Below are 14450 nucleotides of genomic sequence, written 5' to 3' on the forward strand. Positions count from 1 at the left end.
AATCGATCACGTTTTTTTCCCTCCTCTGTCGCCCCAACTCGCCTGTTCTCTCTGTGTCCCTTTCTCAATATGAATTTCATGCGTCAGTTCAAATGGTTATGGTTGCACTTACAAAAATGCAATCTTATATAATAGTACTTAGGAAGGGAGAGAGAGACACACCAACACCAACACACACACACACAAAAGCACAAGCATTGAAATCGAAACTGAAACTGTTTGCTTGACACATGCCTTTGTTGCGGGTAATATACTATCATTCGCTTGATATCGCTGGTATTTTTCGACATCATATAGATAGAGACGCACGCCGTTGTGTTCACAGCAGGCATTTCAATAAATTTCGATGTAATATGTTCGAAAGCGACATTCGACATTACAATCTCAGTTTCAATCGATTGCGATGCGATGCGATGCGCCATTAGATGGTGTGTGTGTGTGCATATTCTATCGATTGGTGAATCGAAACGAAAATAAATATCCAGCGGAAATACTCGGATGCAACTTAACAACCTAAAATGCCTGAAATGAATTCCATGCGCATTTTCCGTCTCCGTTCGATTTGTTTGCAATGGCATCGCTTAAATTCCTCAGTTTATTCCTTATTTGTAAAAAAACGAGTGTACGAAACAGGAAGACAGACAGAGTGGAAAATCTCGCCATTTCTCTGTAGCTTTTGCCCTGTTTATCATATAAATGCTGAATGTACACATTCCGACCAACAAAATCATTTATTATGATATTTAAAATGCATAATTTTGTTTTATTTCGCATGCACTACATACGTACACGTAGCAAAAGCATCGTTGCTACAAAAAGGAAGAGCAGCGCAAGACATAAACAGATAAAGAGGGAGACAGAGTGGCATAGAAAATGTGAAAGTGAGACAAGCGGTCGCTTTTTCAAACAAGCGCACAAAAAAGCCAACAGTGAAAAGGCCATTCTAGCATTCGGTACGAAAAGCATAACAATTTATCAGTGTCAGAGTAGCATTTACACAAAGCGAAAAGTGTAACGAACAAGACTCAGTGTAAATATTTACGATGTGAATGCCTGAAAAAATTGGTTTCAAGCAGTAGCAATTGCGGCGATGACGGTGCCAATGTAAATGAGAGAGAGAGAGAGAGAGAGAGAGAGAGAGAGAGAGAGAGAGATAGTAGGGTAACGGGCAGTGGCAAAGTAGTATGGTGGCCAATAGGCGATTTTATTTCAACAAATGTGATTGTTCTACTCCCGCCCTTTTATACACGCTTTTTTGGATTATAGCTTGCTCTGTTCTAATATAACGAACTTGGAGACAGAGAGAACACACACACAGTATAATACACGTTGATCAGAGAAAAAGGGGATGTGAGTGTATGTGTTCGTTTCAATGTGAAACCAACCAAGTCAACGTCCGTTTGCATTGCAAAAATTATTTTAATCCACATGCAGATGGGCAAATCTAAACAATAACAATTCGTTTCCATTTAAATTAATCGGTTCAATTATACTTAAAACAGACACGATGCGCTCTAGGGCAATGTGCTCCATTGTTGCGAACGTAGACAGAGAAACACACATCGAGAGGGTGAGAGAGGAAAAGAGCGATGGAAAGTGTGTGTGTGTGTGTACTTTTGCGCTAGCAAACATCGAAAATGGCCGGCTTGTTGCCTTTCTGCTCTCTCTCTCTCTCTCTCTCCCTCATTGTCATAAAAATATTTGCAAAAATCGTGTTCACATTATTATCACAATGTTTGCACCAACTGAGAAACTTCGAATATATGTTTGTTTATCTCTATGCATCTGTCCCTCCCTCTCTCTATGTATTATTCATTAGAAACGACACACAAGAATATGAATAGTGCACATGGCGGATTATCCGGAATGGCTTATTGGATTTTCAGTGTGGACGGCGTTTCTCTGTCTCTCGCGCTCGCATCGCAACCATTCGGCTTCCAATTCAGATGTTGTTTTTATTGCCGTCGTATAAAACTTGGACCGATTAGAAAAACCACTTACTGCACTATACATTCATTTTGTGTGCAAATTTATTTGAGCCAAACGACAATGTCTTCCACGTTAAACCATCGGTGCTGCCGCGCCAATAACCGATATCTCTCGTCCGAAATATTGCACTTTTATCCGACTCCGTTTCGCTCACTCACTCTCTGTGTGCTGTGTGTGTGTGTGTGTGTGTCTCGTTGTTCGACAGATGTCATTCATATAATATTTATAAATGAATTTCTGCATCTGAGCAGCAGAAATCCTGTTTCACATAACAACACTACATCGCTCCCAAAAGCCCAACGAAATAATGCAAGACATTTCCGTAAGCTTCCAATACTTAGCGATGTCGAAAACAATTTGCCCAAATACAAACAACAATTTCACTGCTGAAGAAGCCATTTTTAGAAAGAAGCTAAAAAAATTGTTCCTTTCACACACTTACACACACCGAGCGGAGTCTGACACAGTATGAGTTTGAGAATGAGCTTGTGTAATTCAGAATAGACTGGTTGTTTGTGTATAGCTTTTCTAGCTTTAAATCTAAACATCGATTCAAATGGGGACGAGCTTTAATTGAATTAACCCACGTAAACAACGCCACTTACTAAACGTTCCGAAGAGTCGGAGACTTTTGAAAAAAAAAAAAGAAAAAAAAAGCGAAAATTGACTGCTCCAGAGAAACAATGTTCAGTGAAACATTTCGAATTGGGATACAAGACCAAGCGAGCGAGAGAAACAATGGAAATGTTGCATTTCTTTTTATTATTGATAGGCGTTATAGAAACGAAGACAAATGTCAACTTGATGGAGCAATTATACCAAAGCATTTATTCAAGATGTAACTGTTAGTGACAACTTACACTACACCTTCCTCATGTCGAAGATGAATGCTTTCGATTTATATTGATTTGGTATTTATTTTCAAATGAAAGAAATCCGCACACAAATACACATATACACGTATACATTCAGTGAGTGTCCATTGTCCAAGCATATCGAATGGAATCCCCGGTCCCCACGCACATCATACACAACGACCGAGCCAACGAAAAGCGAACAACTCTGAATTGAAAAAGACGAGAAGGGATATGAAGAAGATGAAGATGATGCTGTGGTTGCTGTTGCTGTTGGTGAGGCAACGATGCCTTGTGCTATTATTGTACGCCTGTACGATTGGTTTACATGCCAAAGTTATAATTACCCCTGTTTCTGCCATTTATTTGCACAGCAAAAGTAGATATTTTATGAGCTTTGCTTTGAGCTGCCGCTGCTGCCAAGTGCGGGATAAAATACGAGTCGTAATGAGTGAATGTGTGTATGTGTGTTCAGTTGGCTGGTGGAATGTGGCAAAATCTGCCGTAATACGTATAATTGATAAAAATATAATAAACAAACGAGTAGCTCCAGCAGCAAATGGATCACAGTGAATGAGAAATAGAAAGAACAAAACAAAAAGAACAAGAGAAATACAGGGCGGACGGAATATGAAAAGCGAAGAGGAGAGTGAAAGAGAGCAAATGGGGGAGCAATAACGGGAGAAAAATGATGAAATAATACCACCATCACACTACCACCGCACTTGACTATGTTATACAGATCTTCCAACCGGATAGAGTTGAAAGGTAAATTGATTCACGGATGACGATATTCACTTTTCACGATAAGCAATGACGTCAAACACAAGGGACACGACGATATCGTTGTGCAAAAATCTCCAGATCTCTCGCACAACGGCGCGCTCGCTATCCATGCTCTCCCCTTTCTCTCTTTCTCCCGCGTTGGCGAAGACCACGGCAACGGCAGCAGCATCAGTAATGCGCACACAGTATACACACTCCACTGTATGTGTGTGTGTGTGATGGATAGATAGAAAGAGATACGTATCCATATTCATTGCTGGTGTAAAGTGTACGAGAGAGAGAGAGAGAGAGAGCCCCAAAAGCTCGACACTCATACGAAGCTCCGAATATTCGAATATAAATTGCGCACAATATACAAGAAGAGTCATAAATTTACATGACTGGATGATGTAGCAGCTAGTGGTGTACCATGCCATTGCTATTGCTCTTACCGTGTCATCGAATGTGCCGTGTAATGCCATTCTATTTTGATCCAATCTAAATATATATGATATGTGCGCGCCACGGAGCAACGAAACAAATTTGAACATTCAACGCGCGCGCGCACACTTATACATAGAGACAGACTGATATAGACACGCACATGCACGCTTAAACTATGCCGTTCTTTTACTTCTCGCTGATACTTTATCAGGCAAAACGACATTATTATTAAAATGATTATTAATTGCAACATAAATAAACGCAGCAGTAAATTTAAAACAAATGAATTGTCATGGCGAGTGTGAGAGTGGCTTTACTGTGTGTGTATGTGTGCGTATGTGTGAGCACATGTGTGTGTTTGTGTGACCCGAAAGCATTCGACCGATTGAGTTAATTTGTGTTAATCAGCAGACATGCCTTTGCCTTTACACTAATTCACTGATTCATTAACCACAATGCTGTCCAACCAGTTATAGCTCAGCGCGCTATCGCACACATTTTCTTTTCACACTTTAGTGCACACACACACACACACACACACATACAGCCACTCATCCACCCATTCCGAATGGTTTTAAATGGATTTCGAGATGCGCCACACCATTTGCGCCGAGTTTTGCTGACTGAATGAATCCATTTGAATGCAATATGCCATTTTTCAAGATGACAAAATATGTTAATATTGAATTCATTTAAAGTTAATTAACATTCTCAAACTGATTTTCTCTCACTCTCACTCTCTCTCTCCCCCACTCCTTCTATATCTATCTCGACCACCCAAGATACACAGAAACAGATGCATTATACATTTGGCCTGTGGAACAGGAAATATGCTAGGATTTTGTGTCATTCAAGCGTAAAATATGCAGAATGCATTTTCTTTCTCTTTCCCTCTCTCTCTCTCTCTCTCTCTCTCTCTCTCTCTCTCTCTCTCTCTCTGGAATATACAATGTAAATTACATGGAATTAATTTTGACATACAGAGTTTCCCATATTACACACTTTCAACTAATGCCAACCAATTCGAAACTCCGACTCGGCCAACCAAACAAGTACGATACACAAACAGAACATAGAGAGAGCTTTTTGGTGGTGGAGGCTATGAAGAGGGAGAAAGTGAACAGAAACCGAATGCGAACGAAGAACAAGACTATTGAGCGAATTGAGTGTAATTAAACGTAAGATAGAGACCATAAATAAGGAATTAGGTCGTAGATACTTTAAAATAGCTTAACGATTAAGAATAAATTTACAGCAAAAAAAAGTAAACGAAATAAGAAATGAAAAACGTACAAATGCAGTACATCAATCAGATTTACTAATTTCATATTCCATCAATTTTCACCATTTTATTTAAATCACATGGCTTCCTTTTTCTTTGTGTGGAATGAACATTTCTTTCTGTTTGGTTGTTCATTTTCGTTGTTTGAAATGTACATATATTGGACGTTTTTTTTCTCGTATATATTTTACCAATCAATTCCATCGTTAGTTAAGATTTGCATGCTAATTCAATATGTCTGTGTCTGTGTATGGTGAAAATAAAATGCAAGACATACAAGTATCCAAACGTTTTCCTCCATACAGAGCAGCACACACACACACTAATTCTGTACAACTTACGTTCTCTCTCTCTCTGTGTCAGTTGTTTTTGGTTCAAACAGTTTCAAAATCTGAACAACAAAAATGAAGAAACAAATTCATTGTCACAAGTTTTGCATGCACAATTTCGATTTTATGCTTCGATAATTTATTTGGGCATTTTGAATGTGTGATATGTTAATGTTTAACATGGTGTCTCACGCTCTTTCACCTCGATTTATCCGAAATCGTATATCATTCACAAGTGGCCCAACTGGACTCCGCCTGTTTGGGTTTTCGAACAGAGATACCAATCGTAAACAACAACACTTCACATACACTTGTTCGCTTATATTTATACATATCTAACTGCCCACTTTATAATCTCACCGATCAATTGCACCCGAACATGATTTTGTCGGTACAAAATCCATGCACAGATTCGGTTTCCTCTTCTGATATTTTTATTTCTCGGTTTTTTTTTTATAAGACAAAAGAAATCGATACGTTTCTCTTTTGTCATTGGTTCTGAACACGTTGATCCAACGATTAGATTTAATATTTTTCTTTGTTATATCCAGAAAAGAGAAGTAATTTCCTTTCTCAATTTGGTTCGGGTTTTCTTTGTTTTAAATGGTTTGTTGTCATTTTCAGTTGATTTATATAGTTTTCGGTTCAAAAAATTCTGCTCGTTTTTTTTCTTCATCGGTCTTTTTCACATTCATTCTCCATTTGCTTCGGTAAAATGTCAAGAAAACTAATGAACAACCGAAGGAAAAAAAATTACACACACACACACACACACACACGAATCAAACAGGTGCAATTTAATTAAAAATCAAGTTAAAAACTTTATGGAATAAACAGGTTTATATTTTCGTTTGCAAAGCAAAGAGGAAAACAATTTCAAAATGTTTTCCTTCTGCGAAAATGATAGTTCCATTTTTCTTTCTTTTCGTTGTAAATATAAAACCCTCATAAGAAATTTGCGCATAAAGTTTTCCAATGCCGAATTCGATTCAATACAACACAACAACCAATTTGGTTTTTGTCCTTCGCCCTCTTCTTTAAACTAAAGTTCAGTTTCACACTATGGTTACAATTCTTTTGTACATTTCTCCGAAATATTTTCAATTCAAGCACGTACATGTGTGTGTGGCATTTTCAAGCGTCGAGGTGAGTGCATAACATTCATCAATTTCGCCCGCAATCAGAACGATTTAATGAAAAAAATAGCTCGAAATCAACGTATTATTCGAATTTCCGTTTGGTTTTTCATTTTTATTTAATTCGAATGTGGTTTTTTTTCTCTTCTCTTCTCTCATTTGATACAACTCATATAACCATATAAAACTTTGATTAATAATCCTTGACTGTGATGAAATGATATCGGCTGGTTCAATTTCATTTGAGTTGTAATTTTCCTCTGATTTTCATTTGATTTTTTGTGTTCATTCGTCATTTTGTCTCTCTTTTCGTTGATTGATAAATTTTGGTTTTCCGAGTGGAGAAAAAAAAATTGGAGAGAATTTTTCCCATAGAATATTTTCTATTGGCAACGAATCCCTCAGAGAATTAAGTATATGTGCAAAGCGATTCCCGTGACATTTGTCATCGCATCAATTCAAACGCTGAAAATGTATCATTTTCCAAAAAAAAAAATCAAATGAATATGTTTGCGTTGAAGAATCCACATACACACACAATGCTAAAAAATTGCATCGACCGAATTGGTTGGGTCTTTGTTCATGTTCGTCAGCTGATCCAGAAAAAAAAAAAACGTTTGAATTTGCTCGGTTTCGTACCGTACGTAGGGTATATAAAATTGAATCCATACGCCGTATGGCATACGGTGCACCACCGGGATTGATATGGATAGAGAGGTTTCCTTGAATATCCTCCGGATAATCGTCAATCAAATACCGTACCCGGTTTTATATGCCATGGAAAATAATTTCATCATCATTTTTAATGACGTCAATCATGTTCGGGTGCGCTGGCATCGTGCACACATACACATACGCACACAATTACATGGGTATTAGTGCATTAAATTAAAATCAAGCACAAGTGGTGTGCATATCACGTATGCACATGTATGCATCAAAAGCAAAAGCGCACCTTGGTTTCCCCTCCTCCGCCTCCCGGCCGCTAGAGTGGATGCACAGAACAGTAAAGCATAGTTCAGCACAGCGTCGAACTGCAACAGATCAAAGTAATCACTGTACTCTCACAGTCGAAAGCGTTTCGATTCGCGAAGCGAGCGAGCTAAGTACATTTGGAATTTTCATTTTTGCATATGTTACCAAGAGTGAAGAGCTCTTTTATTGACGACATTCAGAATGGTGCACTCTTTCACAACCAATTCCAATCGATAATTGAGGCGAAAGAGATACTCTTCCATTCATGCTATCTACATTGCGTCACAAACATTTTCCTTTTGATTCGATTCGTGTGCATAAATTGTGAAAAAAAAAATAGAAAACAAGAAACACACCGACACAACACATCGAACAGCGATTGCTATTTATCGTTTCTCATACGCTGCCATTCCCGCTCTCTCAATCTCTGTGCAAACATGATACAATATTCATAGTGCAAAAGCATCAGATAAATAATACGATGCTTATGCATACAGATAATATTTTCTATGTAAATAAACGGTTCACTAAGCAATCAATGTGGCTTTGCTGAACATTGATGACGCTCATAATTATACACTGCACACGAGATTTCTCTCTCTCTTACACTTTCCCGCTCGCTTTTTCATGTTGGCCAAATCCATGTCTTGTTCGAGCACCGAGCGGGAGTGTTCGGCTCGGCACTTTTTCCGCTCAACGAGTCAATGCGCTGAATGATGGGGGAGGTTGATGTGAATAGTACATCATTTTGCTAAAAATATGGATACAAAAACCAGTGCTCTACTTGTCAATTTTGATCGTTCCTTCGTCTTCTTCGTGCCGTTTCACTCTCTTCTTCTCGAATTTTTCTTTTTCTTCGTTCGCTTGCCTTTCTGCCGTGCGTATGTGTGCGTGTGTGTCTTTGTTTTGGACACGGTATCCATTGCAGGCATCTGCCATAAATTTCGCAGCAATATCTTCAAACAATTGCCTAACTTACATCAATAAATGGCATAAGCGAATCTGGCTCTCGTTCGTTCGTTCGCTCGCTCGCTCACCAAAATATCTAAATAATAATTGCTAAAGTGCTTGGCGTCGTGATATGTTTTCTTCTTTTTCTTTGTTTTGCTCATTAAACAATTCTATCCCATAAATGTCATCAACACTGGTTGAGCGAGGACGTGATTTGCAATGCTTAATTCAGATTCGGAGCTAAAATTCAATGATAACGACGTCGACATACATCGATTACGTAATGAGTATTGAATAGGACGAAAGCATATATACACAACATCTCTCTCTCTCTCTTTCTCTTTCGCACACTCATTTCAACTCATTGTAACCGCCATGCTCTCTGCCTCACTGCTTTTCTTGGGGTTTTGTCCGTCCAAATTACTTGGCTAGATGAATTTTTTATGTTTTACAACTCATGGCACATCAATTAATGCCAATGCACAATGTTGGCCAAATGAAAGCTGGGTGTATCCTGTGTGTGCTGATATACACGGAGAGCTTTTTAACTTTCTCAATAGCTCTCAAATATTCGGGCACATACACTGCCTCAGAGAGCACGAACCGCATTTCAAATATTTGTCGTATCTTTTCTCTCTATCTTTCCTCCTCTGTCGGTTTTCCAGCCCGTTTTTTTTTTACTCTGAACAAGAAGAAAAATTTAATAAGCTGAAACGCAAAAAAAAAATCGAAATAAAAATGATCACACTACGACGATAGTGCCTTATTTTAATGGCATTGATACAGATTTGATCTGCAATGTTATTCGATTGACTTCGGTTGTAGAGACCATGAAATACCATCGAATGGGAATTGCTTTCACAGAATGGATCATGGCAAGGGCGAGAAAATAATGAAGAAAAAGAGAAAGCGAGAGAGAAGGCGCTAAGCACGTTTCAGCTGCAATTTAACTCTTGCACACACCATTAAAAAATGTGCACTATTTGCGAACACATTTGCACTCACAAGTGCGCACACAAAAATACCGTACCCGATAATTGGCCGACACCGAATCTTGTTCGCCAACAAAATGTGATGCAACAAACAGAAAAAAAAACAAATATATTTTTTCCGCTCAAGCATATAGTTTCAAAACTTCGTTCTCGTTTCGATTCGCTCTCCATAGTTTTCTGTTTTCAATTTTTGCTCATTTGAACGTTGCGTTTTATTTCCGTAGTCCATTTTGAGTTTGTTTTTTATTCATTTTTTTTTTCTACGATATTATACCCATGTGCAATGTATAACAGTTGAATGTTATGATCGCTACAAAAAAACCTATTTCGTAATATTTCCTCTGAACATATGAAATAATTGAACGATGAAATTAAGTTTAACTCATGTCTCTCTCTCTCTCTCTCTCTCTCTCTCTCTCTTCTGTATGCGTATGTTTTTGGTTTTATTTTTGTTTTTCAATAACGATATCATCAATATCTCTTCAATTCGTTTGTATGATGTTTCATTAATATCTATTGATATGCTTGAAAATAGTGCGCTGCTTCATTCATCTGAATTGATGTGTGTCGATATAGAGACGATTTATGCTGCTTTTTACCTGAGAATACAAATATATATACACATATATATATATATTTTAGACCAGATCTATTTTCTCTCTCTCTCTCTCTCCCACTTTTTCTACCATATATATAATGACATACCACTATGTAATATTTTTTGATGTAAATTAGAAACCAGGTTAATTGTTATTATGTAGCATGTTAAAGAGATATGTTGATGATGATGAAGATGATCAGGAAGCGTATATAGTTTTTGGCTTTCAGTTCATTACGATTAGAGATAATTTAAGTTAACTTCAACACGAGATAATAATATTTATGTATAGTTGAAAAGAGAAAAAAAAACAGTGAGATTGTCTGCTATAGGTAATTTTTAGTAGAGGGAACCTATATTATATAAGGATAGGGAACATGAACGAACACAACAAACAATGAACAAGAAGAACACTCAGCTCAGTGATTTGATTACATTACTGGTTCATAAACTAAATCACATCGAGCATTTGTCATGAAGAAACAAGTAACAAGAGGCAAGCGCTGTGTCTCTTTATGAACCGCACACCGACGTAGATGCACGACAAAGTAGAAGAAAGAAAAATAAAGACAAAGAAATGCAAAAAAAACACACACACAGAACTGCTAGTTGGTGCTGTTTCGAATTGCAAAAGTTAAGATGCAAAGAAAACTTTTTAATTTGCTAATGGAATTGTCAAAACAAGAGGAATGTTCTTTTAAATTATTTCGAAAAATATCAAAATCAAAAGTTTTAATTAAAAACACTAAAAATGACAAACGAACACAGTATATGCATATGTATATATAATATATACTCGAAGAATAACGGTTGCAAGGCAACTTCTGAACTCCACACCGAATGACAAACTGCAAGATGAGATGAAACCATAAAAAAATGAGCAACAAGAAAATATTGCGTAAACAAACTAAGAAGCAAAAAAAAAAAACAAACAAACAAAAAACAATAACCAACAAAACAAACAATAAACATGTGTTATTTCGTAAATGATGAGCATTTTGTGTATTGTTATGGCTCTGTTAGTCGGTTACACAATGCGAGATATCCGCTACTTCTGGAGAGATGGCCTTAGTAGTGTTGGAATGAGCAACGAAGTTGAACTTCCACAGTTTCGTGTATTGGGACACAGGCAGAGGGCGACCGAAATAAACCTAACCACAGGTATCGACCACAAAACAAAACAAAAAAAACTCACTATAATTCTACACTCTCTCTCTCTTCTCTCTCTGTAATCTGTAAAAAAAATTCTTAAACTTGTTTCTCTTTCAGTTCTGTTTTGGTTTGAACAAAAAAAAATTAAACATTGTTTTGACATTTTCTTTTTTTTACTCTACTTCCAATTGAATATTCCATCGCCTTTTTTTTCGATTCAAATATCCCGCCTCAAACGAGAGATACATACACACCGTTTGAATTATTCGAATATTTCCACACTCTTACACACCGATGGCACACCACTCAAAATTCCTTTTCTCTCGCTCTCTTGCGCTCTCCATTCGACCAAAAAAAAATCTATATACCTCCTTTGTACACTACCCGACCACAAACTAAAATGAATGGCTTTAATTGATTAACACGAAAGTGTCGTAAACTCAGCTCATTCCAGCCCTTTGCTACAACCGCCAATTTTTTTTTTTTTACTCGTTCCACTCTCGTTTTTCTCGCTTAGCTCTCATGGCAATGCAAATATGCACGAAGCCCGACGTAGTTTCAACGCTCGTTTTTGTTCTTCGCTCAAAAGAAGAGAGCAGAAAAAAAAGAAAGAAAAAAATCAAAATAACATTCAATTTACCGGAAAGTTTGAAATTCGTGCATCGTTCGTTGCAGTTTACACCATATCGTTTGAGATGCACGGCGGAGGATGAGGGACGCGGTAAAAGCGGCTACAATAAGTTTGATGTTATGCGATGTGTTTGTGTTTTTCACTTAAATCCAGATTCCGTTTCCTCGATCCTTTGTTTTTTTTTTCTGCTGTACTTTCTTCCCTTTTACTTGAATCCGCCCATCTTTCCTTCTTACCCTCCTATCGCTTCACCGTGATTTTCCTGTTAGTTTTTATTTGCCAGCAACTTTGTGAATGAATTTTGTGTGATGCAAAAAAAAAAGCATTGGGCGAACTACTACGGCTCCCTCGTCTCATATCGATGCCATTTCTGTGTGCAAATAGCAGACTATAAAACATTTATGGCCGAAAGCTTTTTCACAATATGAGACAACGACAGAGAGGAGTGGAAAAAAAATCGAAACAAAAACAAAAGCAGAAAGACAGCACTCACGCATTAAATGATGATTACAAACAACTGAAAAATAAATCTAAATCAAAGTAGATGGAATCAGTTCTCTCTTTTTTTGTATTCCCTTCTTCGTTCGCTCCTGTTTCTGTTTATGTGTATTCTTCAACCTCATTCGGTTCGGTAGTTTTTCTACGATTTCAATAAGTAAAAGCAAGAACGCAAGCGGTCGGGCGGCGCGCGAACACACACACACAAACATAGTAACACTTGTGCTTGTACTCTCATTATTTTGATGTTGGTTATTTCTTGTGCATGTTGTTCGTGCTTCTTTCGCCTTTCCGTTTCTATTTATTCTATGAGTAATGGATTCGGTGAGAGCATCATTGTGAGGTACAAAGACGAACTTGTGTTTCCGAAATGCACACAACATTATATTTCAATTCCTCCAAATTCCGGTATCGTTCTCTCTTCTTTCTTTTCTTTTTCTCTCTCTCTCTTTCACACACACTCACACACTGCGATCTCACCGTCATCACATATTTCTTCGACTGTCGTATGCATACCGCTTCTCACATCCCATTATGCATATATTCTTCACTTCTTTTGCGAGCACAAGTTATCCGCACACGATATGTTCGCTCTCTCTCTCTCCCCCTTCTCTATCTCTAATTCTACGTCTTCTTCGCCTTCTAAAATCGTTTCTTCTTCACAATAAACGACATCTTCATGCAAATAATTGCATTTTGCCAAACTGTTTGTGTGCTTTTGCTATTCCGTAAAAGGAAACAACGTAAACTGCTTACGCTGCACAAAATGACAGAATCCAAAAGAAGTTTTGAATATATATTCACTCTTCGTTCGTTTTTTTCCCCGTGAATTCGTGCTGTGGTGCTGTCTTTTGACAAATCGAAATTCGTTGCTGTGTGAAATTTCAACGAGAAATTGTCGCAACGTATTTTTCTCTTTTTCTCTCTCGGGTAAAGCACACTATCTCTGAATCAGCAAAAGTTGTGGCAACTACAATTCACTGTGTGTACAAACCCAAAACATAAACGATAACGTGCAATGGCAAACAATAGCAGTAGACACACGAAAAAAAAAAAACAGCAACAACAAACAACCAACGCACAGACACACACACCCAAACACACCGAAAGATGTACGAACGAAGAAAAGAATCGGAACATGTTATCTATAGCTACATCTATTTTACAAGTGGCGAAGAACTCTTACACATCTTCTATTATCTCTCAATATAAATTTTCTTTCATAAATTTCGCATCACTTTTATATTGTCCGATAAAATATGAGCCATCAAAAAAGACAAAAGAGAAAGAGTGTGTGTGTGTGAGCGGACGCGCTTCAAAGTGGATGCGTTCTATACGAAATTGCCTTCATTTATATATATATATATATCACCGAAGCCTAAAGCCGATGATAGCGTTGATGTGATTGCGATTGTGAATTGGTCTCTTCACCACTTTCTCTACCTTCTGCATGTGGTGGTAACAGTGGCAGTGGTGTGGTGAGGAAGAAGGACGACGAAGAAGCACAAGAAAAAAAGAGATACTGTACTGTCGTTGCGCGCGATACGTATATATTTTTACTGACAGTTACGAGTTGGTGCACGGACTTTGCCAATCTATTGCAAGCACTTTCACTTGTTCACCGCGCTAAATTGGATGCGATGCGATACGAAAGCACTGTACTTATTCACGAGAGAAAAAGAATGAAAAAGAAGAAATAGGGAAAATGGCAATAAATACAGCGAAAAGAAGAAAAGAGCACCAAAGAGAATGGAAAAAATAAAAAAAAAAAATATTTTGAATATCAAAGATGCGCTTCTAAGCGCGACGAAGGGGAGAAAACAACACAAACGTAATGGCGAACAGAAAGAAAAA

General features: G+C 37.6%; 1 protein-coding gene across 6 annotated transcripts in view; it reads left to right on the top strand.

The window, feature by feature from the left end:
* LOC129577290 (gamma-aminobutyric acid receptor subunit beta) overlaps window positions 1-14450 on the top strand; it is a 96991-nt gene that overhangs the window by 51536 nt on the left and 31005 nt on the right. For 2 of the 6 annotated variants that reach the window (XM_055464069.1, XM_055464070.1), the window contains exon 7: window positions 11339-11476. The exons of the other annotated variants lie outside the window; for them this stretch is intronic. In XM_055464069.1, the coding sequence (XP_055320044.1) occupies window positions 11339-11476 (138 nt within the window). The remainder of the gene's footprint in view (window positions 1-11338; window positions 11477-14450) is intronic. 6 annotated transcript variants of the gene reach the window in all.

This window comes from Sitodiplosis mosellana, unplaced genomic scaffold (assembly GCF_009176505.1).
Source record: "Sitodiplosis mosellana isolate CC-2019 unplaced genomic scaffold, AAFC_SMos_1.0 Smas_scaffold_6197, whole genome shotgun sequence".
Classification (NCBI taxonomy): Eukaryota; Metazoa; Arthropoda; class Insecta; order Diptera; family Cecidomyiidae; genus Sitodiplosis; species Sitodiplosis mosellana.